The sequence below is a fragment of the Drosophila rhopaloa genome, unplaced genomic scaffold, assembly GCF_018152115.1.
Source record: "Drosophila rhopaloa isolate 14029-0021.01 unplaced genomic scaffold, ASM1815211v1 contig_115, whole genome shotgun sequence".
NCBI lineage: Eukaryota > Metazoa > Arthropoda > Insecta > Diptera > Drosophilidae > Drosophila > Drosophila rhopaloa.
The window spans coordinates 15,402,921-15,430,419 of record NW_025334990.1 but is presented as its reverse complement, the minus strand read 5'-3'; the positions used below and the strand labels follow the sequence as shown (position 1 = coordinate 15,430,419).

Here is a 27,499-nt window from a genome sequence, read left to right as displayed (position 1 = left end):
ACCGAGGGCACCACCACCGAGGGCAACTCCACTGATGACACCACCACCGAGGGCACCACCACTGACGGCACCACCGAGAGCACCACCACTGAGAGCACCACCACCGAGAGCACCAACACCGAGAGCACCACCACCGAGGGCACCACCACCGAGGGCACCACCACTGATGGCACCACCGAGGGCAACTCCACTGATGACACCACCACCGAGTCGTGAAAGATTTAAAGAGCAAATGTGTAGACTTGTAGAGCATTCAATATTACCAAGAAATAGGTATTCAAAGTAAATAAAATATAATTAATTTGGCACATTAAACCACTCTTTGTTAGAAGAGACCTTTTTTCAGATATTTAGTACTGAATTGTTATGACTTTAATTTATGTAATTAAATGTGATCGCTAGCCAAGATAATTTTACAAATACCTAAGTGGTATTGTAGTGCGCTTGTGTCAGGATAGTATGGTAACTCTGTATATAAAGTAAGCCCAGATCTTAACTATCTGATTTATTCTATACTTCCAATAGTTCGTTCTAAAACCCACGCTTACGAAAATTTGATTCACTGTCAATACGTACAGTTTGGCATAAAAATAATAATACTTCCTAACTTTAAGAACTCCAAAGTTATGGCATATCTGATCGGCAAAAACAAATTGTAATACCTTACCCCCTTAATGATTTTAAAAAATTAGTTTATTGAAGGGTTTAATTATAATGTTTAAAATGAAAACAACAAATAGAATCCCAAATTAAATCCTGGTGGCTGTTAATGAAGATGTTTCTCAATAAAGGTGATTTATCTAAAATCCAACCTAAAAACCTTTTTTGATTGCTTAACATTAATCAATTTTTTTTAAATTCCCATGTGGTTGTCTTTCAGGAACACATTCAGGAAGTGCTGGACAAATGGACCCAAATCGACGACGAGATCTGGGCCAAAGTGATCGTCTTCGAGCGGAATCGTCGCGTGGCGAAGGCGTACGCACGTGCTCCGGTGCTGACCATTAATGGATCCGACGATGGCTTCGACGGCATGAGGTGAGTGGTGTTTACACAGTCCTCCGTACCATCCCTTCACCCTCCATAATTAACGGTCATCGCCAAGCGAAGGCAAGTAAATAAACAGAGGGACAGGGGCAAAAAAAAAGCCCAGCAAAACACATTAAACATGGGCAAACAATGCCTTTGAACTTTGCTAAAACAAAACAAAATAAGACACAAAAAAAAACATAAATATTAATGTCAGTTGGGGCATGAGCACTAGCAAAATAATATGCCCTTGACCCACTGGCAAAGAAAATACCCAGCAGGAGCTGCTCTTCGTCGTATTTCACTCTTCGCGAATACACAACTCAATGGGGTATCGTCAAATTGATGGACAGTTTGCTACAGAAATTAGCAAAATTATCATTGGTATTAGTCGATAAATGGAGGTAACTTTATTCATGTGCTTATAAATTGTTTCTAATTACCAAGTAGTAATAACTGATTGATTGATAATTATTTCAAGAGAAATATTAAAATAAATAGAGAAAAGAGCTTCTCAAAATGTTTTTAAAATTTGGAAATATTTTGTTTTTATTTTCAATTTAAAAGTACCATTTATATTTGCTAATCTCTTCGAAGCTTAAATGTCCTAATATATATACTATTTCATTAACCCCTAAAAATTATAAAACCTTCTCAATAAAAAACAAACATTAAATTTAAAAAAACATTGGTCGAAAAAAGAAAGAAAGAAGAATAGAAAATTGCTTTAATTCAAACTGATATATTTTTCATTATCATTAATGATAAATATTGTAATAAGCCGATTAGTTAGTTCATCATTTTATTATTTTATTTCAGTAAAAATTAAATAGATTCACAGATTCTACGAACAGATTTGCAAGTGTTTTTAATTTCCAAAACGTGCCTGTAATTCGCTGACAAGTGTATCGCCAACTTCGATGCGAATGGCTGTAACCTTCATCTGGTTGTCTTGGCTTTTCGCTGTAATCATAAATGCCTGCTGATGTGCTCTCGAATGGGCAATGAATGAAACGCCCATCAAATTGATGGGCATGCCATTAAAATTTAATTCCCCCGATGAACTTCACTACGCAAGAGATGTAAGTGGTGGAGAACCTTCGGGCAGGGGCATTGCAAAATACTGACCTTAGTGGCAACAATTTGTAGCATGTGAAAAGCTACGTGGTGAGCAGAAAAAAAAAACCCAAAAATAAAGAACCGAAAAGCGAGTGAAAATGCTTTAATAATTGCGCTTATTTCTATGAAATGAGCGATTTCCGTTTTGGCAAAGCAATTTGAGTCAAGAATTCGGCATGTCTTATTTCTCTTATTTTTTTTTGGAGGTCTCTCAAGCGGTTCTTGGTATTTTTGGGTGGCTGCAATTGCAGCGAGGGCCTAATTAACATATTCCGCCTCAAAAATATTGCTGTTGCGTGCCAGAAATTGCCAAATGCCAAGTGCTTTACGCTCAATTGCTGTGGCAATTTGCTGGAAACCATAATGTCAAGAAGTTTTTTCAGTTGAGCGTAGAAAACAATTCAATGGATCTATGCATAATGCATTAGGCTAAGTACATGTGCCGATTATTCAGTTCAAATATTGAAATCTACGGCCACAAGGAGATGGCCAAAAAAGGGCATCAAGTGCAGGAGATCGTGTGGCGGCGGCGGCATCCTTTGTAAATGGCCACAAATAAAGTTGCTGCCAGCCAAATGTCAACAGCGAAAACACAAATAAATTGCCAGCAGGCTGAAGACAATGAAGATCGAGAGGAAAACAAATGAAATTGAAAATAATAACGAAAGTCATTCATTCAATTCGTTTTCATTCGTGACGAGGTCATCACAGATTGGCCATGCAAATTGCTCTTGTCATGGCAAGTCTTTCTCTGCAATTTGGCCTCTCCCCCTCCACCTCAATTTTACCACAAAGATTGGTTTCCTCGACTACTTGTTTATGTCAACTGGGGGTTAAATACAGCATCGGAAAAGACGGAAAAACTGAAAACTGCCTTTTGCATGCAGAGAGTGTCAAGTTAATCAATTGCCAATTGCCGCCGACTTCAAACATGCACACCAAAAGGAAAGATAATTTATGGCCATGTTGCCCCTTGTTTATGAGTCTGAGTGTGGTCCAAAGACCCTTGTACTTGTCACTGCCATTGTCTTTTTGTCTTTGGGCTGCCTGTTTTTTTTTCTTTTTTTTTTAGGTTTTTTTTTATTGCCGTCTAGGGCCAGCAGCTTGTTTGTTTAATTAGCCGCTGTCAGCGCTTGTTAGTTGCTGCTATCTTTCGGGTTAACCGAATTGCATTTGAATGTGCCAGAGACATCAGCGCATACGTGCATACTGAATGCCATTTCACACGCAACGCTTTTCATTGGAAATCTGGCCAGTATGCAAATATATGGAGCTGCACCAGCGATTTGAACTATGATAGCTGCTTTATATGTATGCATAAAGTATGTGTGGCTGTAACAATAACTATAAATTTGAGCAATATCACTTCTCTACAACGTTTCGAATTCATTTTTTACAGCCTGCAATATTTTTTTTTATGCTCCACTTAAAGTCCATAAGTTCATATTCCCCAGCTAAAGTCTAAACTCCAAAGATTCGTTTGGATTATTCATATATGGTGCACAATTTATCCACTTTTATGCCTATTACCAATGCATAAAATTGGATTCCATGCTAACTTACATTCTAATTAATTATAGTTCGCAATCAATGATAATAGTCCCTCAGTAGTTATCTTTACTTACTCTTAATTAAGTTGACTTTTTATTTACAGCAATTTATTTTATTTTAATTTGTAAAAATGTTTTTCCTATACTAAAGCCGCCCAATTCATTAGAAACGCATACAACTCAATTTTATTTTATGTTAAATCGTTAAACGTGCTTATTAGTATATTTACTTTTCAGATTTGTTTTAAAAACATTTTTAAAGCTTATTAAGGTAATTGTATATTCATGAATTTTAATTTATTCGGAGTCAGTGTATTTAACCATCGGTTAAGTTGAGTGTGCTAACTCCAATTTTTGTGGGTTGCATGCATAGACAAATTTCCATTTGTGGAGTCTACTGCCAGCTGCTGCATGTAAATTAATTAATTAGACTGACGCTGATGTTGCTGGCGTGAATGTTGCTAGTTGCTGGTTGGTAGTTGCTAGTTGCTGGTTGCTGGTGTGGGCGCAACACTCAAAAGGAGGACCACACGCACACTTTAAACAGCCAGCTGCGATCAATGATCTTCAAGACACATTGGGTTTCAACAAGCGCGATTAATTAATGGCCAATCCTTGAGCACTTATTGTGGTCCGGCAATTACATTAAACCCCCATCGTCCCCTAGCCACGAATTCAATTGAATTGGCGCCAATATAAATTTTGCAGTTTATGACAGTTTGCAGGCGAGCTAATTTTTGCGAAACATTTCGTTGCGTGGGCGTGGGTTAATCGAATTTGCATGTGGCTGGGAACAAATGAAATGGAAATCAAATAATAATATCAAGCTGTGCTCCGATTGCAACACACAATATGGTGTATACACGGTGTGTATTTTTTATTTTTTAGCATGTTTCGTGCGGAAAAAACTAAGGCAAGGGGCGCGCCAAGGTTGAGATTTGCGAGAGCTGCCTTTGGCCAGACAAAAGACATTTTTTTTTCTATTTTTTTTAAGAGGGGGGTATTGCTGAGTAACCGCAGTAGTTGCAAAAGCAACACTGTCATTGTTGCTGCCACTGCTGCACACGTGCCACATTTGTCAGGGCAAGAACAATAGTTAAATTACGACGGCCTTCGGGTCGCAATTTAAGGTGCGACCCCAAAAACTGGAGCGGGAAATGCTTTAACTGTGGCTGCGGCTGAACAAGCGTTGCCTATAATTAGCCATAATCTAATTAAAGACAAATCAAGCAAAACTAGTTCGCCGATCAGGGTTCGTTTCCTAAGTCTTTCGTTTGGCGACTTTTACTTTAAGCACATAAACCGAATACATACATGGCCACATGTAGCATATACATATATATATATATATATATATCGGTTTCTTTGCTATGGTATTTTTAACTGAACCGGTTGGACATTGTTTTTGCCCACTGGCCGCAGGTCAAAAGTTGCTCCCAACCACCGTTCGAAACCAGTTGCCGTTAACTGCAACTTTTTTGCGGCTGCAGCGACGATGGTGGCGATCTGGTTGCGGTGGAAGTGGCTTCCTCGAAGAAGCCACTTTGCTGGTTCGTCCTCGCAAGTGCAGCCTGACCCACTGCACACGTTTAACTTGAACTCCAAAATCGCAGCGGTTTCAAGTTTTTTTTGCAGATCGAGTTGGTCTGGTCGTTGGTTGGACTCTCGCTTTCAGCTGGGCCTTTCGTATTTCCAGCTCATTTAGGCGTGTCAAGTCGAGTCCAGTCCTGAGACCAGACGACCTTGCAACCAATATACGTATGTACTTGCTATATAGACATCATACATAAGTGCGATAATGCCTGGGCCACATCGAAGTGAATGTCCACAAGACATGCTTCGCATAAGTATGTATTAAACTGTCAGTGGGTTGGGCTGCTGGTTCTTGAATTTAGCTTAATAGCTCAACACGACAGAACACTACAGTCGGACTTCTGAAAACTGTTTCTGAATCTCTAATAAATAGCAAACATACCTACTTCGGTTTCTTCTATGACATATTGAATTAAATCATTCTTGTAAGTCATTTGAAAATGGTTGAGCAATTCCATTAATTGATTGAGATTCCTATGTTTAACTATAAAAATCAGTCGAGGTATTGGAAACTAATCAAAATTAAATTGAAACTAATTAAATTATTTAGAAATCTGGGTCGAAATATATAATATTGTTTGTCAATAAAAAAAATACAGATAGAGGAACTATTCACTTAAGATTCCTATCAATTAATTGTTTAATATTACCTAATCAACAATTATATTTTTTACAGAGCAAAGCCTTAATTTAATTCGCTTTATCAGCAAAACTTAAGTTCGAATGATTAAGATAAATAGAACATTATATTTAGCCAAGTTGAACTGTACTTCTTACACCCATCTGCTCTCAGCTGTTGGCATTCAGTTTAATAACATTTCGCTTTTGATGGCTCGAATTTAACGAAGCATTTACCGAACAAAGAACTGCAAATCCGCTTTCGGCAGCCAGGCGTTCAACCTTGAGGGGCACACATCGCATCGGAGGCAGCACCACACCACGGCCCGTCCATGTCGATTTCATTTCATGGAAAACTTTGACACACATTTCAACGGTTTTTACAAGCGTTTAGCCAATAAATCAGCACCGAGCGGCAGACGTTACGCGCAGAACTGAAGCACATGGCCAAATGCCAAAGCGATGCTAACGGCGATTGTTGCTAGTTGCAAGTTGCTGGTGTTGCTAGTTGCTGGTGTTGCTGTTGTTCTTGTTCTGGCTGATGTTGCGCTTTGCTGCACTGGCAGCGCTTCATTATCCAAATTAACATAAAACATAATAGTGACAGAGCGGCGTCAGGTGAAGAATCTCCATCGGCAGGAGCCACACCATCCACTTCCACTGGCAACAGCAACGTTAAAGGCAACCCAGCAGCAGCATCATCATCATCATCATCTTCATCTTCAGCTTCTTGCCGTGGCCTTTTATTTTTATGCAAACGACAATTACAATTAGCTTGGCTTCATTGTTTTTTGGCTCTGCGGCTTCCTCTTGCCGCTTCTTGTTAGCATTTCAGCCGACATTTTCGGCGACCTTAGAGCGGCGAAGGAAAAACCAAAAAAATCAAAAACAAAAAAAACAAAAAAAAGAACCAACATTCATCATTCAGTTAAGGCTGCAGTTTCGGTGGATTGTTTGGGCCCATCTATGGCTAGCCAGATTTATTTTAAGCTTAGGAAATAAACCCTATTTTGGTAAATACAAATTTTACGGTATTACCCTAATCAGCATTATCTTTACAAATTAGAGTTAAGGAATTTTGACAAATAAATATCAGGGAAGTCTCCTTATTAAAAAAGGAATAAGATTACAAAATTGTTTGCTGTAGTAAAATCAAACATACTAAGAACATTCATAAATTAAATAATTCAAAAATTATAATACCTATTTAGTTCAGGTAATAAAAATAATTTATTAAAAAATTCATCTCTAAAGATTGAAAATATATAAATTTAAACCTTGGAGTATGTAATAATTTAACTAAACTCTAGCCTGCGAATGACTCAGCTCTTGGTTTTAAGCAATTAAAAGAAAAATTAAGGCCTTGGCGCCGAAATATGACATGTTTATTTAATAAATTTGGGGCTGCAGCTGCCACACTGTGGCAGCATGTGGTATAAATCACTGTCAGTGCGCATTTGAGCCAGACGATTGAACAGTTCTCTTGGGCTCAATAGCCAAAACTTAAAACGCAAAATCCGTGGCCCAAGCCAAAAACCCAGACCCATGGCAAATGTTTTGTCAAACGTTTAGTGTAACAAAATGCGGCACACGGGCCAAGAAACCCAGTGTGAGTCACTCGAGGCAGCAACCTCGATTCCAGAAAGTGAATGGCGCCAAGTGGCAACTCATTTTGGCAACATTTTCGTGGGCCCGCTGCTTTATCGATTTTAAATGCGGCAGCTGATTGATTTGCAATTAATAAAACGCTCATTATGACTCTATAATGATTGCTTAACATTGTCTACCTATTTTTTTTATTTGCAGAATTGGGCTGTGCGGCTTCGACAATCCGATGAGGGATCAGAAAACAGACGAGATGAAGCGCGTCATCGGACAGGTAAGTTTCCAATTTATGGCACACTCGGAGCGACAACGGTTTAATTAGCTTGGACAATAAACCCGAAAAATTGACGAGAAATCTCCATTAGCGGGGGAGATGGCGTGAAGATTACGGACTACTTAAAGCTTTTCTCTAATGCCAAATTCCAGACTTTCAGACTCTATTTTAAATAGATTTGTGTACCATGAAACCAATTATTTTGAATTTTAAAAGTAGTGCCGAAACCAATAAAAAATTAAGTTGAAAAGCAACTTAAGATATTTGTTAAGGTATTCTTTTATGTGTCTACTTTGATGCAAAAAAGATAAGAACCATAAAAAAACAGTATATCATATATAATTTTTATGAGCATTTTTTAAATACAGCATAAACATTTCAACTAAGTTTCAACAAATTAATGCGTTTGATTTTGGTGTTTATAAAATTGGTATATTACGAGTATAAAATTGTTATTTTTCCAGGGTGTTAAAATCAAAATGGACGATGCTGGCAACATACTCATCCGGCGGTACGCCAAGAGCAATGTCTATGTGAAGAGCACTGCCAGCAGTCCGAACGAGGAGACCTCCATCGGTGCCGAGATTTTAAAACTGCCCAATCAGGCGCTCGAATCCGAAAAAATAGTCAAGGTGAGTGGGACTTACATGGTTGGCATTTTATCGCGATCTGTATCCCACATCCAAATCCACTCCAAATGCTAATAAGCGTTGCATTGTTCTCCCGCCGCCAGCTCTTCGACATGAAGAAGTTCCAGTCGAACGTGAATCGCGAATTGCGACGAGCCTATCCGGATCGACGGCGTTTGGAGACGCAGTGTCTCTCCTCGGTGGCGTTTGTCAAGTCGGAGAACGACGTCTTGGAGTGCCCCATCTGGGTGCTCATCGTCAATGTGGTGGCCATGGATATGCTGAAGAGCAAACTGCCGCCAGGTGAGTTGAACTATGCTTTGCCATTTACCAATTTCGGAACTTTCGGAAGATACAATGCATTGGAGTTCCTTAGCAATCACTAGGGTCTCTAAAATCACTTATAAAGGTGTCTAAAAATATGCAGGCAGAAAGGAATGCCTTCTTTATAAACGAATCCATGGGACTTTCGGTTAAAAAAATATTGTTCCTACTTCTAGACGACTTTAAAAGTGTCTTAAAAACCGCCTTTTATATACAGGTGTATCTAAAATATAAAATAATAATAATATAATATAAATGTAATAATTTATCCCTACCCAGTGCAACGTCCCATTGTGGACATCAAGAACCGCCCGCGTATTCCGATTCCCGACGAGGATCCCTACAGCGTCGCGGGCAATGGAAGCAATGGTAGCTCCGGCAGTTCTGGATTCGGCAGTGGCCACCAGGCGCAACTGCATCCACAGCAACAGCAGCAGCTGGGCAAGCACCTCAATGGCAATGGAGCAGGCCATGTGGCCGCCACCCGGGAACAGTTGCTGCTCCAGACGCAACAACTGGCGCACAAGCGCAGCGAGAAGCCTCCTAAACTACCGCCCAGGGACAATATCTATTCGCACGATCTGATTCCAAAGGTAAGGGAAACCACTAGGATAGAAACCCATACAAAATAAATCTGTCTCCAAAAATTAAGAAAAATTTCTACAGAAACATGATGATTTGACCTTATCTCCTCCACTACAAGATAATTATTTTCTTTTTTATTTATTTCATGACAAATTAAGATTAACTTACTGCTAGAGATATAAAATCTTCTAAAATACAAAAAAAAAAAACGGAGCCTAAACTATCTACAAAAGTTGATCTCTATCTATATTCCGCAAGAGTATTTTTAAAATTAAAATTAAATAATCATTTAAGCAGTAATACGATACAAAATATCATTAATAGCAAATTGACCCCGCTACATATAGTTTTGATCTTTGAGCATGAGTTACATATATGTCTTTTATGGAATACTGAGGAGCAAGCCAAGTGTGGGAGATTGCCCAAGTGCAGTTGATTTGCTGGCAAAGTGTTGGAACAAATTTGGCAGTGCTAAAACACGAGTAATACAAGCCACGCCGGCGCAGAAGAGTGTGGCAACCTGTTGGGTTGAGTTACTCTGGGTGCTCCGTGGAGCTAGTAAGCTAGTAAGCTAGTTAGCTAGTTAGTTTGACTGCCCATGCTTGGTCACATGCGCAATGCGGCCACTTGCAAAATGCAGAAATGGGTCTCCCTGGGTGGAAGATTTCGCCGTTGGGCCTCACTGAGCAATTGGCATTGCATTGCATTCAATAATATTCGAATTTCAGCAGCGACTGGCCGCAAATAACTGCAAACGAATCGCGTGTAATTAATATGCGCGGAATGCCGCCGGATTGCTTTGCAGCCCCGATTGCCAATTGGGCCCAACGACCGAGTCAGTGCCTCTTGGAGAACTGGGGGTCCGTTGTGCCAAACTGGTGGCCACACCTTGCGCAACGGCCAGTGGAAAATTATGATCGAAAATCCCACTACTTTCCTTCTAATTCCGCTTTGCATCTTTCACTCATTTCAGCCGGATTACGATGACATTGATTTGGAAACTCGCATCAAACTGTCGCGTGGCAAATCGGACAAGGGCAAAGATAACAAGAAATATGGTAAGATCAAGATCACTCAATGTTCGGTGGGAGTTAACACAGCGGTGACTTGGAAATCTCTGTGACCCAAATACATACCAAGCTCAGAATTAATGAGGCATCGCAATCTCTTTAGAACACTTTTTAATCTTACACTTTTGTTAGAACATTCTGAAAGCGAATAATTTAATAATGCTGCAGAGAAGATCAAAGAGAATTTACATTTTTAGATAAGCCTGAATACTTAAGAGTTATTTGGTTTAAGCTATTATTTGTTTGGCCATCTGCAACAATTAAAAAATATTTCTGTTTTAATGACAACTCATGTATTAATTTAACATCATTTGAATATATCAACTTTAGTTTGAAATAAAATCCAAATTCAAAGGCCATTAAAAATATGACTTTAATATATAAATAATCTTTACCAAAATCCTCAGATGACCCCTACTACTGCGGCCTGCGGGCCCGAGTGCCGAACTTTGTGAAGTCCGGCAAGCCGATCTCTGGGCAGGTGGCCAAGGATCAGCGGGATGGGAATGCGAACAACATCGGCAACGGCGGTGGGATCAGCACACTCAGCCAGAAGAAGACCTCGATGATACACAACCATCTGGGGGGCATGCATCCGCACCACATCCAACAGCAGCAGCAGCAACTGATGGCCGCGGCGGCGGCTGCGCATGCGGCACAGCACCACCATGCGGGGCACCAGCGGGAGCAGCAGCAGCAGCAGCAACACCACCAGATCTGGCAGACGCGCAGCTATGAGAGCGGCATAGGTATTTATAAACAGGGTGGGCCCACCACCGCCCACCAACCACACAAATCGCACGCACTGCAAATGCAAATGCATCAGCAACTGCAACATCAACAACAACAACAACCACAGTCACTGCCAACGGACCTAACAGCAACCACTGCAACAGCAACCACAGCAACCACCAAGACACAAAGCACAGCTAACAAAGCACGTAGCCACCAGCCACATCCGCATCCGCACTCGTATCCGCACGCACATCAGCACCACAGACACCACCGGCATGGCCACCACTGCGAAAGGCACGCCCACCTGCAGCAGCAACATCCTGCACCGCAGCAACATGTGCCGCAGCAACCTTACTACGACAATCTGGAGGATCCAGTGGCTCGCCAGGTGAAGCGTCGCCTGTCCAGCCGTCGTTCTGCTCCGGAGGACAGCTCGTCCTGCAATTGTGTGAGCTGCTATGCGCTGGCTCCGCTCTGTGGCGCAGTTCCTCCGCCACGTCCACAGAGGAGCCTGAGCCAGCAGCAATTGAGGCGCCACCAGCGACTGAGTGGCAGCCAAGTGGAGCCGGAAATCCGGCCAGGAGTGGTCAAGTGGTGCAGCGAGAGCGATGTCTCGGTGCTGGAGCTGGAGCCTACGGCGAACGAACGATACGACGACTGCTACGAGTACGATGACTTCGACATGGCATTCGACCTGGACGATGACCTGGGCTTGACCGAGAACATACGACGACGCAAGGGACCGGAGACGGTGGACATGTACGTGGATCGGTCGCATCTCCGCCAGCTGCAGACGCCGGCAGTGCTGCGCACCAAGTCCCAGTCCACCGAGAGCTTCTTCGAGCAGCCCAACGAGGAGGGCTCGCTGTACATGTACGGCGGCAGGAAGCGGATCGCGGTGAAGGCGGCGCCGTCGGCGGCCAACATCTATGACCGAGTGCGCGGCTCCATCGACTCCACGGACAGGGGACGACGCAGTGGGGCAGGACCGAAAAGGGGCCAGAGCTGCCGCAAGCAGCCACAGCTGCCAGCGCCCAGTTGGCGAGGCGGCAAGCAGCGACAGGAGCAGGCTCAAAACGCTGACAAAAGACAAAGATATGACAATGCCACCACTAGCAACAGCAACAGCAACAACAACAACAGCAGCAACAGCAACAGCCAGCACAAAAGACAGCTAACGAACGCCAAGCAAGACAATGACGACATGTTGAAAAACAAAAATTATTTCAATAGTAAAAACAAAAGTATAGCAGCAGCAGTAGTAGCAGCAGCACCAGCGAAAGCGACAGCAACATCAGCCAGCACAGCAGCAACATCTGGAGGAGGAGCGGGAGCAACTGGAGTTGCTGGGGGAAAATCCAGAGGAGCAGGCGGTCCAACAATGTCCCCAACACTGGGCACTGGCCCAGCAACAAACAATACCCAGGCCAATGGACAACCTCATCCTGCTCCTCCTCATCCGACTGCCATTGGGCGAACCGGGCGCAGTGCCAGCCGCCTTGACATCAGCGACATGGAGTCCATTTATGGCTACCTGAAGCCCCGCAAGCCGCGCAGCCTCAGCCTGAAGAAAATCCAAATACTCGACTACTGAACGGACACACGTGAATTTGTATGGGGTTGCTCTAAATCGAAACGAGGTTATATGGCCCAGACATCATCGATATTAGTTATTCTTTTTTGTTGGCTTATACCCCTTTTTGGGTCGAAGGAATGGGTGGTGCTGTACATACTATACCCACAAACGCATAATGGTTACCTCTTTTACCCGGTGAACAGAACCACTAAATTGTACGAAATGTATACTAACTTAGCACCTTGGACTCCTTGGACAGTCACGAAACGCAATTGTACATACACAAATTACGAGTGGGTTGATGGTAGTTCAAAAACTAAGGAGTAGCAAGTAATCTTTGAAGGTTTTTAAAACACATTTGAAAGGATATTCAAATTGAGTATTAAAACAAATAGTACAAAGCCCCTAAGATACAATTTATAAATACAATTTAATATATTATACAAAATGTCCTAAGATGCTGAAGAGTTCGGGAGTATATTTGGTTGTTATTTGTATTATATATTTCCTACAACATTCGAACCTTTAACCTTCAAATATTTACCAAAGATTACTATACCCCCTGCGTAGAACTACCTAAACTTAAATCAACCCACCTTACCACTCATATTCACATACATTATCCCAAAAACTATACCCGCACCCAGTTTGTAACCCTCAATCTCTGTGCTTCTTGTAGATTCGGAGCTTGTTGAATCACCTTACAATCACATCTACGGACGCCATTTACCGCTGCCAACGCGCGGCTACGTGCCCACACCACGCATGTTCATCGGGGAATGGGACTGAGCTGAGATCACACCGCACTTGGGCGGGCTTTTAGCCGGATTTCGAGCGGCCAAGGCACAAAAACACCACATTCGCACATCCCGGCGCGAGGAAACGCTGCCCGTGCAGAGCTAATTTAAGTCAACCGGCTGCACACAGCTTCAAATATTATTTACATTATATTAATTTAGCAAAATATTATGGTAAAATAATATTAGGCTAGGCATAAGCACACAAAATAAGCAAGAGCAAATGCAAACGCAAACCGTTCTAATATTTAGTGGTACGACAATGGATATTTCGCGCTTTTCCCCTAGCAGTTTTGAGATTACGCACTTGAGCCAATTTTGTTTACCCTGTTGTACGAGTTGAATGAATAGCCATTACATTACGAGTTCAGTTAAGTTATAAGTTTATGTAAATTTTTCTGGGCCAGCCGACGAATTATGAACAGGCCTGTTCGGGTATTTACTTTCATAGATAATGTTTGTCTTTAAGATTATCAATTTTTAATTGAAGAAAAACGGTGTGGTGAAAACTCGAACAGACTTGCTAATTTCTAAATGGTCGGACAGGCTGCTTTTTATTTTATATCGAAATATTCTGTATTGTGTATGAAAAATAATAAAATTATCTTTCAAAAAATTAATTCAATTTCGGTCTGCTGAATCGAAAACAATATTTCCTCCCATTATAATTATAAACTAAAGATTTTTCGGCGTCGAGCCAAGGGCATTCCTGGTAATCACATGTAATAATCTGGGTCCCAGTTCGGGGGACGCATATGATCCGGGTTGGGTCCACCCTGGCCTGGCATGTTGGGATTGATGGGACCGAACGGATCGAAGCGGGGCATATGTCCCGGCCCCATATTTGGACGTGATGGAAAGGTAAATAAGTTACCAGGACCACCGCGACCCAGTGGATCCAGATCCCCGCGTCCTATGTCCGGAAAGCCAAAAGGGCGTGGCTCGAAGCCACCCGGAGTGAAGGATCTAAACGACAATAGTGAATTTAAATGGGTGTTGTAAATGGACATTGTTTTAAAATGTTCTCAGGAGGAACCCACAATAAATCTATAGCCAAAATGATAACTACCACAACGACTGTTGATGGTAGAATTGCAAACATCTTAGCCAATAAGTAAAATAAGTTATTAAGTTATTAAATATGTCTTACCCGCCACGTCTGGGTTCGCCGATGCGCAAGGGATCCGATCCGCTGGGTCGTGGCGAGGTGGTGGTTGTCTGTGTGGTCACCTCGCGCGAGTTGCCCGTAAAGACTGGATCGAGCAATTCCTTGCGATAGCGGTCAACAATCTCTGAGGCGCTTGGCATCAAGGTGTTAATGCCTCCTTTGACGGCGGCCACAAGAGTCTCTGGTTCCACGCAGATGTTTGAGACCTTCTTGGTGTTGATGTCCATTAGGTTGATCAGCAGGGCGTCCTCAGTGATGTGGCCCAGCAGCAGGTAGAGCATCTTGTCATGCACATAGCGCAGCGAGTACTTGGTATCGTCATCGTTCCAGTTGTCCGGCAGCAGCTCACTGCCCTCCTCCTCGGGAAGTGTTTTCTACGGAGAATCTAGATAATTCCAGGAACATATATGTATATTTCGCCAGAATTATACTCACATCATCGCCAATGCCTACGCAGCGAAAGTTGTAGTGCTTGGTCAGCAGAAAGTGGACCAGGGCAATCAGCAAATCCGGCTTCTTGTCTACATCCGACTGGACCGTCTTGTAGAGCAGATCCCAGCCGTAGAAGAAGTCGCCCGTCTTGGCAGACGACGCACTCTCCATGGCGGCCACACAATTTCTGAACAGGATCAAGCAGAACGAACTAAATGCTTTAATTTATGCTTAGGTGTAAATAAATGTGCTTACTTTTGCTAGTTCGTTCGGATGTGACTGTCTAGAGTTTCTCAGTTGGCAATAGTTCTGACTTTTGTAATTATATAGTATATTATTATTTACACAATATTACGTCCAGAAAGAATGAGACGAACTTTGTCTTGGTGCAATGGTTTTGTTTTTGTTTATATTGCATCTAGGCATGGGAAAAATATCCGATAGCTATTTTATACGATACTATTTCCAGAACATGCGACTGTTCCCCAACCTGTGACTTGCTTAATTTAATATAAGTTTAGCGGGTTTGTAAGCCGGTTGGTCGATTACCTTAAGGTGGAAGACGCATTTCAAATACAAAATGATTATTAGCGTAATGTAAGTAAATAAATCGCCCTTTTCTAATATCCTTGTTCTTCAAAACTGCTGTTTCAAAAACTTAAAGAGTTCTGATCCGATCATTTCACACATCTTTCTTGTTCTACAGACTGTACCCTGAACCTTTTTTTAGTTTTATTATAAGAAAAAACGTTTTAAATGAAGAAAAGGCCAAAAGAAATAAAAAAGTAAAAGATGTAACAATCAAAATATTTTCCTTGAATGTATCGATATAATTAAATAAATAATTTATAATTGATTCAATATTATACTCATCTAAATAAAGTCTAAACAGTTTCTAAAGACGTGAACCTGAAAGTCATCGATATTATCTATCGTTGCTAATATCGTTTTTTCGATATTAACGCTTTTTGAATTTTATTTTATTTGTAAGTTTGGATGATATTTTAAGTTTACATGATAATTTAACCATTCAAAATCTTTACGTTTTATCAAATTAATTATCAAAAAAGATCGAAGCACAAAATATAATTAATAAATTATTTCATAATCGCTAATACGCAACAGTCTATGGATTCCGTCTATGTCGATCTATATATGTAAATATGTACATATGTACATTTCTTAATGAGTCTTGTATAATAAAATATATTGGCTGTGGAAGATCGCGACCTCATGAATGTTGATTTTTCCGAGAAAATTACTCAAGCTCTATTTATAGGATCATCTTTGGGGGATCCCCTTTAAATGCATTCATGGTATGAATTGTATAACTTTTTTATTCTTACCTGAGTTAATATTTTCAATGTCTCTCTGAGATTAACAAGTAAGTTCTAACAACTTCTGTACTTCATATCTTAATTTGTTAAGTCAGGTTTTAATTCATTAGGCAATATTTAAAAATATCGATAAGCTTATACGGTCACGCTAATATCGATTGCTTTAAACTAGTTCATATTGCGAAATTGCGAAAATATTTGCAATAATACTAGTGCTGAGTAATTTAAAATTTACTTACACAATTTGTAATGTTTTTGTTTATAAAACATATTATGCCTTTTTACATTCTATCAATATAATACCTTTAAAGGTTCGCTCTCTTTCTCGACGCGCTCGTTTTCTTATGGACTGGCCACGAGTGTGAAAGAGATAACTATGTAGTTAGTATAGGGTTGCCAAGGCATGAAAAGTTGGCAAACATATTATTTTAAAATTACAAAATTAACAAAATTTCTTTTGAAATTATATAATTAGTTGTAAATTCATATTCAAAATTTTTTTGGGGAATTTTTGTTTTGTTTTTTACATATTACGTGTATTTTTGACTGAAAGATCATTGTTTTAGGGCTGCTTCAAAGGATATTTACCGATCTTTCAGCTGTTAAATTCTCTACCATTCTATAGGATCTAAATTGAAAGAGATTTCCCAACAAAACCAGATATAGAGTATCGTTCCAAACTTGTTATATACACTTCGTGAAGGCGACTTCGGCTCAAAAACGAAGGGGCAGCCATATTGAATTTGCGACCGACTGGCTGGCTGTCATTCTCGTGTGAAAAAATTCTTCATTCACATTTTGGATGATAGAAAATTATATCTCGTTAAAAAAGTCTCCAAATAGCGTAATTCGCCGGTTGAACCGCTAACTAATGAAAATATAAACACGCGCCAGTTGCAGTGCATTTGTTGTTGTTGTTGGCTAACAATAAAGTGTGTGATTAGCGCGCCGCTTCTTTATCTTGCGGCGGCTGTAGTTCATTGGGTCTCTTAGTGCGAAATATTTGTGCGAAACTTGGAGTTTCCAAGTCCCAGGAGCAGGATATAGATCAACAGACATGAGCAGCAGTACTCCGGGGAGCGACAGTGCCCTGGTGAAGGTAGCGACGCCTTCACCATCGCCGCTGGTCAAAATGGATGTCGACTTTACTGGTGAGTGTGCGACTGTCCGGTATCACCCATGTGCGAGAAGGCTGAGTGACTAATGAATGCCCTCCCCAGGATCTAAGTTCGAGATGCACTCGTCGCTTTCGGACGAGGAGCGCCGATTCTACCTGAAGATGTACCCCAATGTGGATCTAGTCAACCAGCGGCGGGTGCACTGCACTGTGTGCAAACTTCATCTGGGCACTGCCCCCGCCTCCGAGAACAGTATTAAGATGCACCCCATCCTGCGAGTGACGCACTGCGTCAAGTGCCATGACTTCTACAACAGCGGTGAGTTCTCCAAGGGCGAGGATGGCTCCGAGCTGTACTGCCGCTGGTGTGGCCAAGGTGGCGAGGTCTACTGCTGCTCCACCTGCCCGTACGTCTTCTGCAAATCCTGCATCGTAAAGAACCTCTCCAAGGGGGTCATCGTGGACATCGAGCAGAACGAACACTGGAACTGCTTCAGCTGCACCTCCAAGATTCTCTGGCCATTACGCGCCCAGCACTGGGCGCTGGTTAACTACATCCAGACTCAAAAGAGGTGTGTCCCGCCTTAATGCTTGATATTTTATTATAAGGACGATTTATCATTTTAAAATCAATTTATTTTTGGTCTGTTCAAACAATATTTAAAACCTACGCCTTTTTGAAATTTAAAATCGCGTGTCTGTAACCAAATGAATTGCATAAAAATCCTTGCTTCCAACTGTTAAACCCAACTTAACCAATATCCTTTCTATTATTACAGAGCCCTCCATGCGTTGCAGCTGCCCGAGGGAGAGACTCGCCGCCAGTTGCTCAAGGATAGCAGCAACTGCTGCCGCCTGGCCAAGTCGAAGGCCAGCAGTCTGTCCGACTCTATGGAGAGTCTGGAATCCAATGTCTCCAGGCGCAGCCAAGGCAGCGCAGTCAGCTCGACCAAAAGGGGATCTTTGCCCAAAGCCGTTCCTTCGGGTCCGCCAGCCAAACGCCCGAAATCTTCCAATGACGAGGTGGTCTGCACACCGGATCTGCTCAGCATGCTGGAGCCGGATTGCCAACTCTCTGTGACCCCCAAGCCGGCTAGCCGTCAGTCGGTGCCAGCGGCCAGTATCACAACCACTCCGAGGATTGTAACCGTCCAGCAGAATTACCAACCAGCTCCAAGCTCCAGCAGCAGCAATGGAAGTGGAGGTAGCCTAGTGGAACGTCCCTCAATAGGGACGCCGCGGAGCAGCTTGCCTCCCCCACTAGTGCTTAGTGGATCGGGGATTCGCTACCGCCAAAATGCCCCCGGGGCTTCCCCAAGTGTGGTGCGGCGCACCGTGGTGCCCAACTCGGTGAAGACCCCTGGGCCAGTCTTCCACACCATCAACGGATTCCGTGTTGATTTGAACAGCGCCGCTCAACAGGATTCCTACCGCCTGCCCAACGGACGTTTGATTCAGGTGAAACGCCAGTTGCCGCACGCCAACCAACCGTCGCCACCGCCACCTCCGCCTCCAATGGCACTTCCTACACAGCCTCCTGGTGTTGTCATCCGGCCGCGGCCTCCGCTTGCGTCAAATAGGCCCGGGCTACATATTAGCTCCTATGGTTCCAACATGGGCATCTACAATCCGCAGACTAACCAGCAGCAAAGAGCTCCACATGTGCGAGTTGCAAACGCAAATCAAGCACCGCCGCCAACAATACAAGCCCCGCCGCCAAATGCTAACGGAGGTCAAACATTAATGATAACTCCGGCGCCGCCTCCACATCCCAAGGTTCCGACTCTGGTGCGTCACAACTTCCCCAACACGCCGATGGGTATGGCACGCGCCCAGCTGCAGGAGCAGATCTTCAGTGCCATGGACATCTGCACCCATCTCACCGGCAAAGTGGTCTCGCTCACCCACTCGAACGCCTACAACCAGGTGCGCAACTATATGGAACTCAAGGAACTGTATATCCACATGTCCTATCTTATGACCTACGCCATCGGGCGTTTCAAGAATCTGCAAGAGAAGTGTCTGGTGGACATGCGGGAGAAGGGCTTCAAGAACGACGCCAACAGTCTGGAGAACGGGCAATTGGCTGCCGGTGAGTTGAAATATTTTTTAAAATTTTTTTTAGCAAAAGGTTGATTCCAAAGGGAACAAGGGATCAGCTATTTGTTTGTATATCATCATAGAATCATTATAGAAGCTTCATTAAATAAACTATTTTGGAGAGGTCAGTTAGTTTATAGCAATATTCTAGTTTTAAGATGGAGTTGTGACGATGGGTCACTTAGTGGCCAGAGTATCCCTTTTCCTGTCTTTGGTGCGTATTTTCGACACATGGACGGGCGTTGGCATTTGATTTCCGGTTTTCGTTTCGCGCGTGTGTTTATTTTTATCGGATGGTGATTCTGATGTTTTGATAAGCATGTAAGTATGCTGTGTTTATGAAAAACTCTGCGAGTTCCATTTCATTGACTGCAATGATGAAGAGATTTTGGTTTAGCTTGGTCCATGTGTTTGCAAAATACCATTAAAAACAGGCAATGGAATAGAACCCAGCAGCAGTTTTTCCTAACGCTTTGAAACTCTCGCTTCTTGCAGCCGTGGACTACGTTTGCTATGGGCAGCTGGATGACGTGGATCTCTTCAATACGGGCTGCAATAGTTTCCACAATCAAGTTTATGAGTATCGCAAGAGTCTACATGCCAATTTGAAAGATGGCGAGGACTGCGATCCACTGCCCCCGCTGATGCCGCTGGGTGTTCGGGCCGAAGGTGATCCCATTGATGAACCAGAGGAACAGGAAACTGAGCCGGAACAACAGCCGGACGAAGCCGGAAAAGAAAAAGAGGAAGCGGATGATTTTGACTTTGATGAACCAGACGATTTGGATGACGATTTGGACGACGATGACTTGGACAACGAGGAGTGCGGTGAACTGGGCACCGAGGAGAGCATGAATCGCAACGAACAGGCTCACGCTTACGATCGCAAGTTGACACGCCTCCTACGCGAGTATCCATCGTTATGGTGCACCCGCCATCCAGATTACGGCAAAAAGGAGGTCACCAACAAGCAGTGGCGGGTGATCGCCACTCATTTTCCGCGCGGCGATGACATTAAGCTACGCTGGAAGAACGTACGAAAGCGTTATGTACGAATTGAGAGGCGCCTAAAGCAGGGAAAGCGTTTCAAGGGCTATTTTGATAAGGCAACAAACTATTTGGAGAACAGGGATCGGCCGAGAAGCGAGTGGCTGGCGGTAGACTGTGGCGAGGATGATGGCGATGGCTTCGAGCGCAAGCATCTGGATGTCATTGAAAACACTATGGAAAACAAGGCCCCGAAGATCACAATAGGGAAACTCAAACCAAAAGCCGGCTCTCGAGTGCCCATGCGTCCACTTGAGGTGCGTCCCATTGACCAGCGCATCATCACCTTCGCCAAAAGTCATCCAGTACTCTGGCGCAAATCTGCCGATCCCGAATTCAACAGTATTGACGAGCAAACCCGGAAGTCCCTGTGGCAGAATTTCTGGAAGTCAGCGCCCAGTAAGTTCGCTTTTGGCTTTATACCCATGGACATTTTAATCTCCATTGATTCTCCTATTCTTCTAGATTATGCCTACGAGTATTTAGTCGAGCGCTGGCAGCAAATGTATGAGATGTACAAGTCATTCCGTCTCAAGAGTATTAAAGACAAGGGCATTTTCGCAAATCTGGAGCTGAAGTACTCGAAGTATTTGGCCAGCTTGTATTTCCTTTACAAGATCGATGAGCAGGACCTGCGTGATGAGTTTGAGCCGCTGCAAGATTGTGTCCCGAATGGCGCAGACTCCGCAGGAAAGCTAAAGGACATGCCCGATGACAAGCAGTTCTCCCAGCAACTAGTTCTGGCCATGCGCGCTTATCCCACCCTGTGGAATCCTCGCCATGTGGACTACAGCGATGTGGGAGCCAGGGAGCGCCTCTGGCCGGAGGTGGCCAGGCGATTGCCCCGATTTAAGCGCGATGCTCAGGCTTGCAAACTGCGCTGGCAGATGGCCAAGTTCGCCTACGAGTGCTACTGCCGTGAGATGGAGCGTCATCCGCGGGTCAACGAGCGGAAGCTCCAGAAGCTGCGCTCCAACTTTCCCCTCGAGGAGATGCGCTTCCTCAATATTTAAAGATTACATTCCAGTAATTTTCTAGGCTAAGATTTTTTGTACTTTGAGATTATAGGTTAAGCTTAAAGAGAAACTTTTTGCCAAACTTTGCCAGGAGCCATACTTAAATATATAAATTATATATTGATCATTAAAAGCTGTTGTGGTTAATATAATTATTTTATGGGCTTAATAGATATGTAAACAATTTTTAACTATATTTAAAGAGCACTATATAATTCAAAAGATAATATTTTGTTTGATTTTTATTTTTAAGCGTTCAGTTATACTAAGCTCCACTTTCATTTTTCAGAAAAACAAGCGAGCGATGACGAGGATAATGAAATCGAGATTGTAGAGCCAAAAACCGACACGATTACCATCGATTCGGACAACGAGGATGATACGCCGTCGACCTCAACGCAACAACCTCAGCAGAAGGCTATCATGAAGATAACCTCCGTGACATCGGCAGCACCAAAAAGAGAACAAATGGAGAATCAGGTTGACATCGATGTGGCTGCCTTCAGCTCCACGATATTGGCCAGTTTGCTGGAAGTAGACATCAATGATGCTGCCAACGAACCCAAGTCCGGTTCGCCAGGCCAAAAGAAGCAGCCGCGCAAAAAGACAACGAATAAACCAAATCCAGCACTTTTACAGCTGGAACGCCAGCGTATGGAGGAGATGAAAAATTCCGATGCCAAGCTGAAAATGAAGGTTGTGGTTAAGTTAAAGCGAGCTGAGGACGAGTTTGAGGTGGCGCGAAAATGGGTTGAGGATTGCAGGAAACGGCAACAGAAGTTAGCCACCGAGAAAAAGGATTCAAGTGTTGAAAATGATGACTCCGACATCAAGAATAAGGAAAAGATTGGAGAAATTTTAAAGGCAGCAATAAAAGCAAAAATAGGAGAAAAAGAAAAGAAAATTGCGGAAGAAAAACTAGTTCAAGAAGAAAGTTTTAAAGAAAAAATAACTATACTAGCCTCAAAAGAAATTGAAAAGAAAAAAGTATCTGAAGTGGAAAAGGTAAAATTAGCTGAAAAGATCAAGGCAAAAATATCTGACAAGGAAATGGAATTAACAAAGGAAAACAAAGACGAATCCAAAAAGGTCGCGGACACAGATCAGGAATCCGAAACCAAAGTATCGGAAAAGAAAAAAGATGATTCAACAAAAATTGAAGTTTTCGAAAAAGAAAAGTCTCATCCGAAAGAAATGGACCTCGATTCCGAAAAGGTATTAGAAAAAGATCAGAAAAACGAAGCAGATACTATTTTAGAAAAAGAAAAGGCAACTAAAAATGATCCCACTGATAAAACACTTACAATTGCAGAAGATGATACGAAGGTTCTCAAAGAAAAATGTTCTGAGGCAGCAACAAGTGATGTAGAAGAGGTTTTAGAAAAAGAAAAATCTGAAGACAAAGAAAAGGAGGTGGCCCAACCACTAGAAAATAAAGGGATGACAGAAGGGGAAATGGATACCCCTATGGATTCAGGGAAGGATACTATTAAATGTACTGTAGACAAAGAGGGCGAGGTAGAAAAAACAACAGAGAGCGAACTTGTAGACCAAGACACATCGGACATACTGGAAATCATGGACACTACCAATGAAAATGACGAGCCTTCCGCCGCAGAACTCATGGAAAGTATGGACGTTACTGAACTTGACGAAGCTCCCAAAGAACTACTGGATTGTGCTATAGACGAGGTCATTGCCATGGATGGCATTGAACTATCTGCGGCCACTGAAGAGCTGATGAAAGCATTGATAAGCCCAAGCGGCTTAACTTCCGAAAACGCAAATGAAGATGAGACTGAATTGGATGCCAATGATCTAATTGAAAATCTGCCTCTTGAAACTACGGAGCCACCGGAAATTCTGTTAAAAGAGGATGAAAGCGAGATAACAAGTAAATCAGAGTCGCCGATAAAGACTGAGGAAAGTGGGACACATTCGGCTAGCTCAGCTGAGAATGGTGACCCCGATACCGAATCTACCCAGGAGTCCAGTGAGTGTCCCATCGATTCCGCACTAGTTGAGCCCGCTACGGCGGAGATTGTTGGCTAGTTTGTGGTGATCATTTGAGGTCCCGCCGACGAGGAAACTTAACAGAGGACCTCAAAATGTTCAATTTAGGATTTATACTAGAACTTTAATGAAAGACTACCAACACTGCGGGTAAAAAACCAAACAACATCAAAACACAACGAGTTTCATGTATATACTTTTAACCGCTTCTTATTTGAACTCTCTACGAAATTATCTTTATATGATATTTGTGTATATGCTATTCTGTTTTAGGAATGTCTTATTTTGGATATACATACACTTGTAAAAACTAATTTCCTTGTGAAACTCATATTCCTTGGAATATAAATCAAGCGCAAAGCTCAGCTAAGTTCTTAATAAGCAGCTTCAGAAAAACTTCATTTGTACAAATACAATGATACAAAAAGATCTATTTGTTTCAATTATAAACCGTAAACCATTTCGCATAGAATAATTAGGTATTGCATTTTACAATGCATTGTTATGTTTCCGAACCGCTTAAAAAGCCTCTAAACGCACGGAATTTATTGAGCAATCTCTCAATGTTTACTCATAATTGTGTAACCAGAAATATATGAAGTACGACAGCCGATTAAAAATAAATTATTAATTGATATTAATATAAACGTGTAACTTTAAGCTACTTTATGTCAAATAAAAGATCTAATAAATTAGCATAAAATCTAATTGTAATCAGTCTTAGCAGTGTGCTTTCTTTGTTACTTGCTTTTTGATAAAGTGTTTATCTGGCGGTGGACATTTTATGTTGTAGTTTGATACAAAAGCCCAGGCCTCCGACATTGTGTTCCCAGGCATCGGATGCAGTGAAATGGTTCCCTTAAAGATGCACAGTGGCTTCCCGTGGACGTAGTTGAAGAGAGGGTGATGGTGCCGCTGGATTCCCGCTTTCTCCGCACAAATACCAGTAACAAAGACGTCCTCCAGATGCACAAGCGATGTGGTCAGAGCTTCCTCGTACAGCCGCTGCACCACATCAATGGAGAGCAGATAGCCGGTTCCAGACAGATACACTGGGTACTTAAACCCCTCGAACATATATTGAGGCACATACCAGGGACTCTTAACATCGACGTCGACCTCCATGTTGCAGAACTTGTGGCCATACATCACTACTCCGCTGGCGTTAAAACGATTCCATGGCGACATCACTTTATAAGTGTTTTGAAAGTGATAGTCCACCGTATCTGTATACAAAGGGATTGTACCGCCGAGCAGAAAGTGCAGCAGATTGGGCACATTTATAAAGCTGTCATCGTCGCACTTGAGTATGAAGGCGGATGTACTCGAGCATCTTTGGCTTATGTACTTCAGAGCCATTACGGTCTTAAGGGTTAAGTTATTGTAGCTGTCCGCAAAGTTTTCCTGAAGAATATCGTTGTATTGATTCGCCTCTAAAGATAACTTTTCACATTCCCTCTGGGACTCAGTCCTAGCTCGTCCCACGATGAACAAAATCTGTACCTTGGCGGTCAATGATTTACCGAATCCACTCAGATACTCGGCGTACAGCCTCACGCGACTTGGCATTATAGGCAGGTATTTTCCTTTAAGGTGATAATGAAGTTTCTCAAATGCTTCATAGTTAAACTCTTTGGTATTTCCCCAGGTTTCCCGGATGATCTGCCGTTGAGCAAAGTGGTCCAAGCTGGAGCAAACGGCAATGATCAGGAAAGTTTTGCTCTTGCAGAAACCTTGGGGCTCTATAAGTGCTGTGTCTTTCTTCTGATCCAGATAATAGCTTATTTTCAGTGGTTTTTCGCGTTCCCAACCGGGCAGATCAGCTGTCCACAAAGTGAAAATTTAAAAGAAATTATAATTTTCCATCCTAATTTTCTTACCCTGTCTATCGTTATCCTCCATGTGTTTCATGAATTGATCCCGGTAGAAGAAAAATAGCACAAAAATAAGGACCAGGATTAATTTGTATCGGCGAAGTCGCAATGTCCTTGGAAGATGGATACGCAATCGTCGTAATGGCCTCATGAATTGAATCATATTTTTTTTTATTGGTTAAAAAAGAAAAATTAAAGTTGACACAATTGGAAAAAGATTCTAGTAATTTCTAAAAACCCTTTTGATAAATAATATATTTAATATTAAATGAAAAGTGTACTCTTGGAACTAAAAAAAGGGGATAATCTAACAACGTTCCCCCAGGGGAAGATTCGATTGGAAGTTTTTTTTTGGCGGAGGGCATTTGCTGCTATAGTTAGTAACCTGCTTCCAGGCGTCCCACATGATCCAGTCCTTGGCGCGGTGCATGGTGAAGCTCCCCTTGAGGGCGCACTGCTCATCCCACTCATACGGATATGTGGTCCTAAAGAGCGGGTGGTTGGTGCGCTTGATCCCAGCCTTTTCCGCACATAGTCCGGTGACGAACAGGTCCTCCAAGTGCATGAGCTTCGTGCTCAGAGAGGCTTTGTAGAGGCGCGGCACCACATCGATGGACAGCAAATAGCCGGATCCGCACAAATACTGTGGATACACTGCGCCCCGAAACAAGTAAGATGGCATGTACCATTTGTTGTACTTGTTGGTGATCGGTCGCACGTTGCAGTACTGGCGTCCGTACATCACCTCCCTGCGGGCCGTCAATCTTTTTCGTGCTGAAGTCACTCGGTAAGTTTTGAGATAATGGTAATTCGCAGTGACCTCGTTCACTGGAATAGTTCCCCCTAGGAGAAAGTGCAGCAAATTGGGCACATTTACAAAGGTGTCGTCGTCACATTTAAAAAAATACGCTGTTGAGTTCACACAGCTCTGGCTGATGTGCTTCAAAAGCATTATCGTCTTGATGGTAAGGTTGTTGTAGGTGTCCATGAAGTTCTCCTGGATGACATCATTATACTTTTCCGCCTCGCTAGCAACCGCCTCATTTTCCAGCAGGGAAGCCAAGTTTCTGCGGCCCAGAATGAAAACGATTCGAATGGAGGCCTTCAAGGAGTCACCCTGGCCACTCAGATACTCTGAATACAACTCCAGACGCTCTGGCAGCACGTCCAGGTATTTTCCCTTAAGGTGGCCATGGAGCTTCACAAAGGACGAGTAGTTAAAGTCGGTGGTGTTGCCCCAGAGCTTGCGGATGTTCTGTCGCCGCTCAAAGTGATGCACATAGGAGCAGACTGCGATGGTCAGGAAGGCCTTACTCTGACAAAAATGTCTCGGGACTACAATCGCTGTATCCTGACCTGGATCCAAATAATCAGCTATACTCCTGGGCGTTTCACGGCTCCATCCCGACAGAGAAGCTGTTAAAAGGGAATAATAAAAATATATTTTTATCCAAAAATATGGCTTATCTTACCATTCCGCTTGCTTGGATCCTCCTTGAAATTAAGTATCTCATAGACCAGATATAAAAAAAGCATGATGGCCGTGATATCTTTGTGCCTTCTGAAAAGCAGTCGCCAGATATTTGGCAGCAATACTCGTAGTCGCTGAAAAAGCTTAAGCTCCCTCAGAAACATAAAATGCATTTTTCAAGTAGAAAAAAATTCAGTTTAACAGCCTTTGAAAAGGCAATACTACAAAAATGCCGAGCCCTTTGAATTTATTCACCATATTTTTAATAAAACACAACTATTTATTTGGCAATTTGATTAAAGTAATATTTTGTCTTTATGTATCACATGGATTAAAATTTAATATAAGTTATTTTTTATTAATTTAAAGTTTTTGTAAATAAACTTAATTATAGGAAGAGCTGGCATACGTTTATATAAA

The 27,499-nt window shown here is 42.5% G+C and overlaps 5 protein-coding genes across 9 annotated transcripts in view; 2 read left to right on the top strand and 3 right to left on the bottom strand.

The window, feature by feature from the left end:
- The window catches only part of LOC108049227 (lateral signaling target protein 2 homolog), a 33,504-nt gene extending 19,380 nt beyond the window's left edge, over window positions 1-14,124 (top strand). For 3 of the 4 annotated variants that reach the window (XM_017130344.2, XM_017130342.2, XM_017130343.2), the window contains exons 3-9: window positions 881-1,038; window positions 7,716-7,788; window positions 8,253-8,420; window positions 8,522-8,720; window positions 9,021-9,334; window positions 10,300-10,384; window positions 10,804-12,771. In XM_017130344.2, the coding sequence (XP_016985833.1) occupies window positions 881-1,038; window positions 7,716-7,788; window positions 8,253-8,420; window positions 8,522-8,720; window positions 9,021-9,334; window positions 10,300-10,384; window positions 10,804-12,725 (2,919 nt within the window). In that variant the 3' untranslated portion in view covers window positions 12,726-12,771. Of the gene's footprint in view, window positions 1-880; window positions 1,039-7,715; window positions 7,789-8,252; window positions 8,421-8,521; window positions 8,721-9,020; window positions 9,335-10,299; window positions 10,385-10,803; window positions 12,772-13,386 lie in introns of those variants that run through there. The other variant, XM_017130346.2, reaches the window with a different exon arrangement.
- Window positions 13,894-15,522, bottom strand: LOC108049228 (proteasome inhibitor PI31 subunit). Its single transcript, XM_017130347.2, has 4 exons — window positions 15,360-15,522; window positions 15,108-15,291; window positions 14,655-15,046; window positions 13,894-14,470 (listed from the first exon to the last, which is right to left on the bottom strand). Exons 2-4 carry the CDS (start codon window positions 15,273-15,275, stop codon window positions 14,221-14,223), a joined length of 810 nt encoding a protein of 269 aa, XP_016985836.1. The 5' UTR covers window positions 15,276-15,291; window positions 15,360-15,522; the 3' UTR covers window positions 13,894-14,220.
- A 1,615-nt stretch (window positions 15,523-17,137) lies between these two features.
- LOC108049230 lies at window positions 17,138-24,442 on the top strand. Of its 2 annotated transcripts, XM_017130350.2 has the most exons (5): window positions 17,138-17,592; window positions 17,662-18,130; window positions 18,338-19,650; window positions 20,154-21,104; window positions 21,171-21,886. In XM_017130350.2, the coding sequence occupies exons 1-5, from the start codon at window positions 17,499-17,501 to the stop codon at window positions 21,716-21,718; spliced, it is 3,375 nt and encodes a 1,124-aa protein (XP_016985839.1). In that variant the 5' UTR covers window positions 17,138-17,498; the 3' UTR covers window positions 21,719-21,886. The 2 variants fall into 2 exon arrangements, with proteins under 2 accessions (XP_016985839.1, XP_016985838.1); XM_017130349.2 differs by lacking the exons at window positions 20,154-21,104; window positions 21,171-21,886 and adding an exon at window positions 22,011-24,442 and having other exon boundaries at window positions 17,162-17,592.
- On the bottom strand, window positions 24,436-25,771 carry LOC108049232 (beta-1,3-galactosyltransferase 1). Its single transcript, XM_017130352.2, has 2 exons — window positions 25,615-25,771; window positions 24,436-25,557 (listed from the first exon to the last, which is right to left on the bottom strand). Exons 1-2 carry the CDS (start codon window positions 25,769-25,771, stop codon window positions 24,455-24,457), a joined length of 1,260 nt encoding a protein of 419 aa, XP_016985841.1. The 3' UTR covers window positions 24,436-24,454.
- A 128-nt stretch (window positions 25,772-25,899) lies between these two features.
- Window positions 25,900-27,295, bottom strand: LOC108049231 (beta-1,3-galactosyltransferase 1). Its single transcript, XM_017130351.2, has 2 exons — window positions 27,081-27,295; window positions 25,900-27,024 (listed from the first exon to the last, which is right to left on the bottom strand). The coding sequence occupies exons 1-2, from the start codon at window positions 27,250-27,252 to the stop codon at window positions 25,916-25,918; spliced, it is 1,281 nt and encodes a 426-aa protein (XP_016985840.2). The 5' UTR covers window positions 27,253-27,295; the 3' UTR covers window positions 25,900-25,915.
- Window positions 27,296-27,499: the final 204 nt, after the last annotated feature.

Coding starts and splice junctions, on each gene's coding strand:
- LOC108049228 (XM_017130347.2), bottom strand. CDS start 15,275: ATGGAGAGTGCGTCGTCTGCCAAGACGGGCGACTTCTTCTACGGCTGG. Junction 15,047..15,107: donor GCGTAGGCATTGGCGATGAT/GTGAGTATAATT, acceptor GATTCTCCGTAG/AAAACACTTCCCGAGGAGGA. Junction 14,471..14,654: donor GGCGAACCCAGACGTGGCGG/GTAAGACATATT, acceptor ATTGTCGTTTAG/ATCCTTCACTCCGGGTGGCT.
- LOC108049230 (XM_017130349.2), top strand. CDS start 17,499: ATGAGCAGCAGTACTCCGGGGAGCGACAGTGCCCTGGTGAAGGTAGCG. Junction 18,131..18,337: donor TACATCCAGACTCAAAAGAG/GTGTGTCCCGCC, acceptor CTATTATTACAG/AGCCCTCCATGCGTTGCAGC. Junction 19,651..22,010: donor GAACGGGCAATTGGCTGCCG/GTGAGTTGAAAT, acceptor TTCATTTTTCAG/AAAAACAAGCGAGCGATGAC.
- LOC108049232 (XM_017130352.2), bottom strand. CDS start 25,771: ATGATTCAATTCATGAGGCCATTACGACGATTGCGTATCCATCTTCCA. Junction 25,558..25,614: donor GGAGGATAACGATAGACAGG/GTAAGAAAATTA, acceptor CTTTGTGGACAG/CTGATCTGCCCGGTTGGGAA.
- LOC108049231 (XM_017130351.2), bottom strand. CDS start 27,252: ATGCATTTTATGTTTCTGAGGGAGCTTAAGCTTTTTCAGCGACTACGA. Junction 27,025..27,080: donor GGATCCAAGCAAGCGGAATG/GTAAGATAAGCC, acceptor CCCTTTTAACAG/CTTCTCTGTCGGGATGGAGC.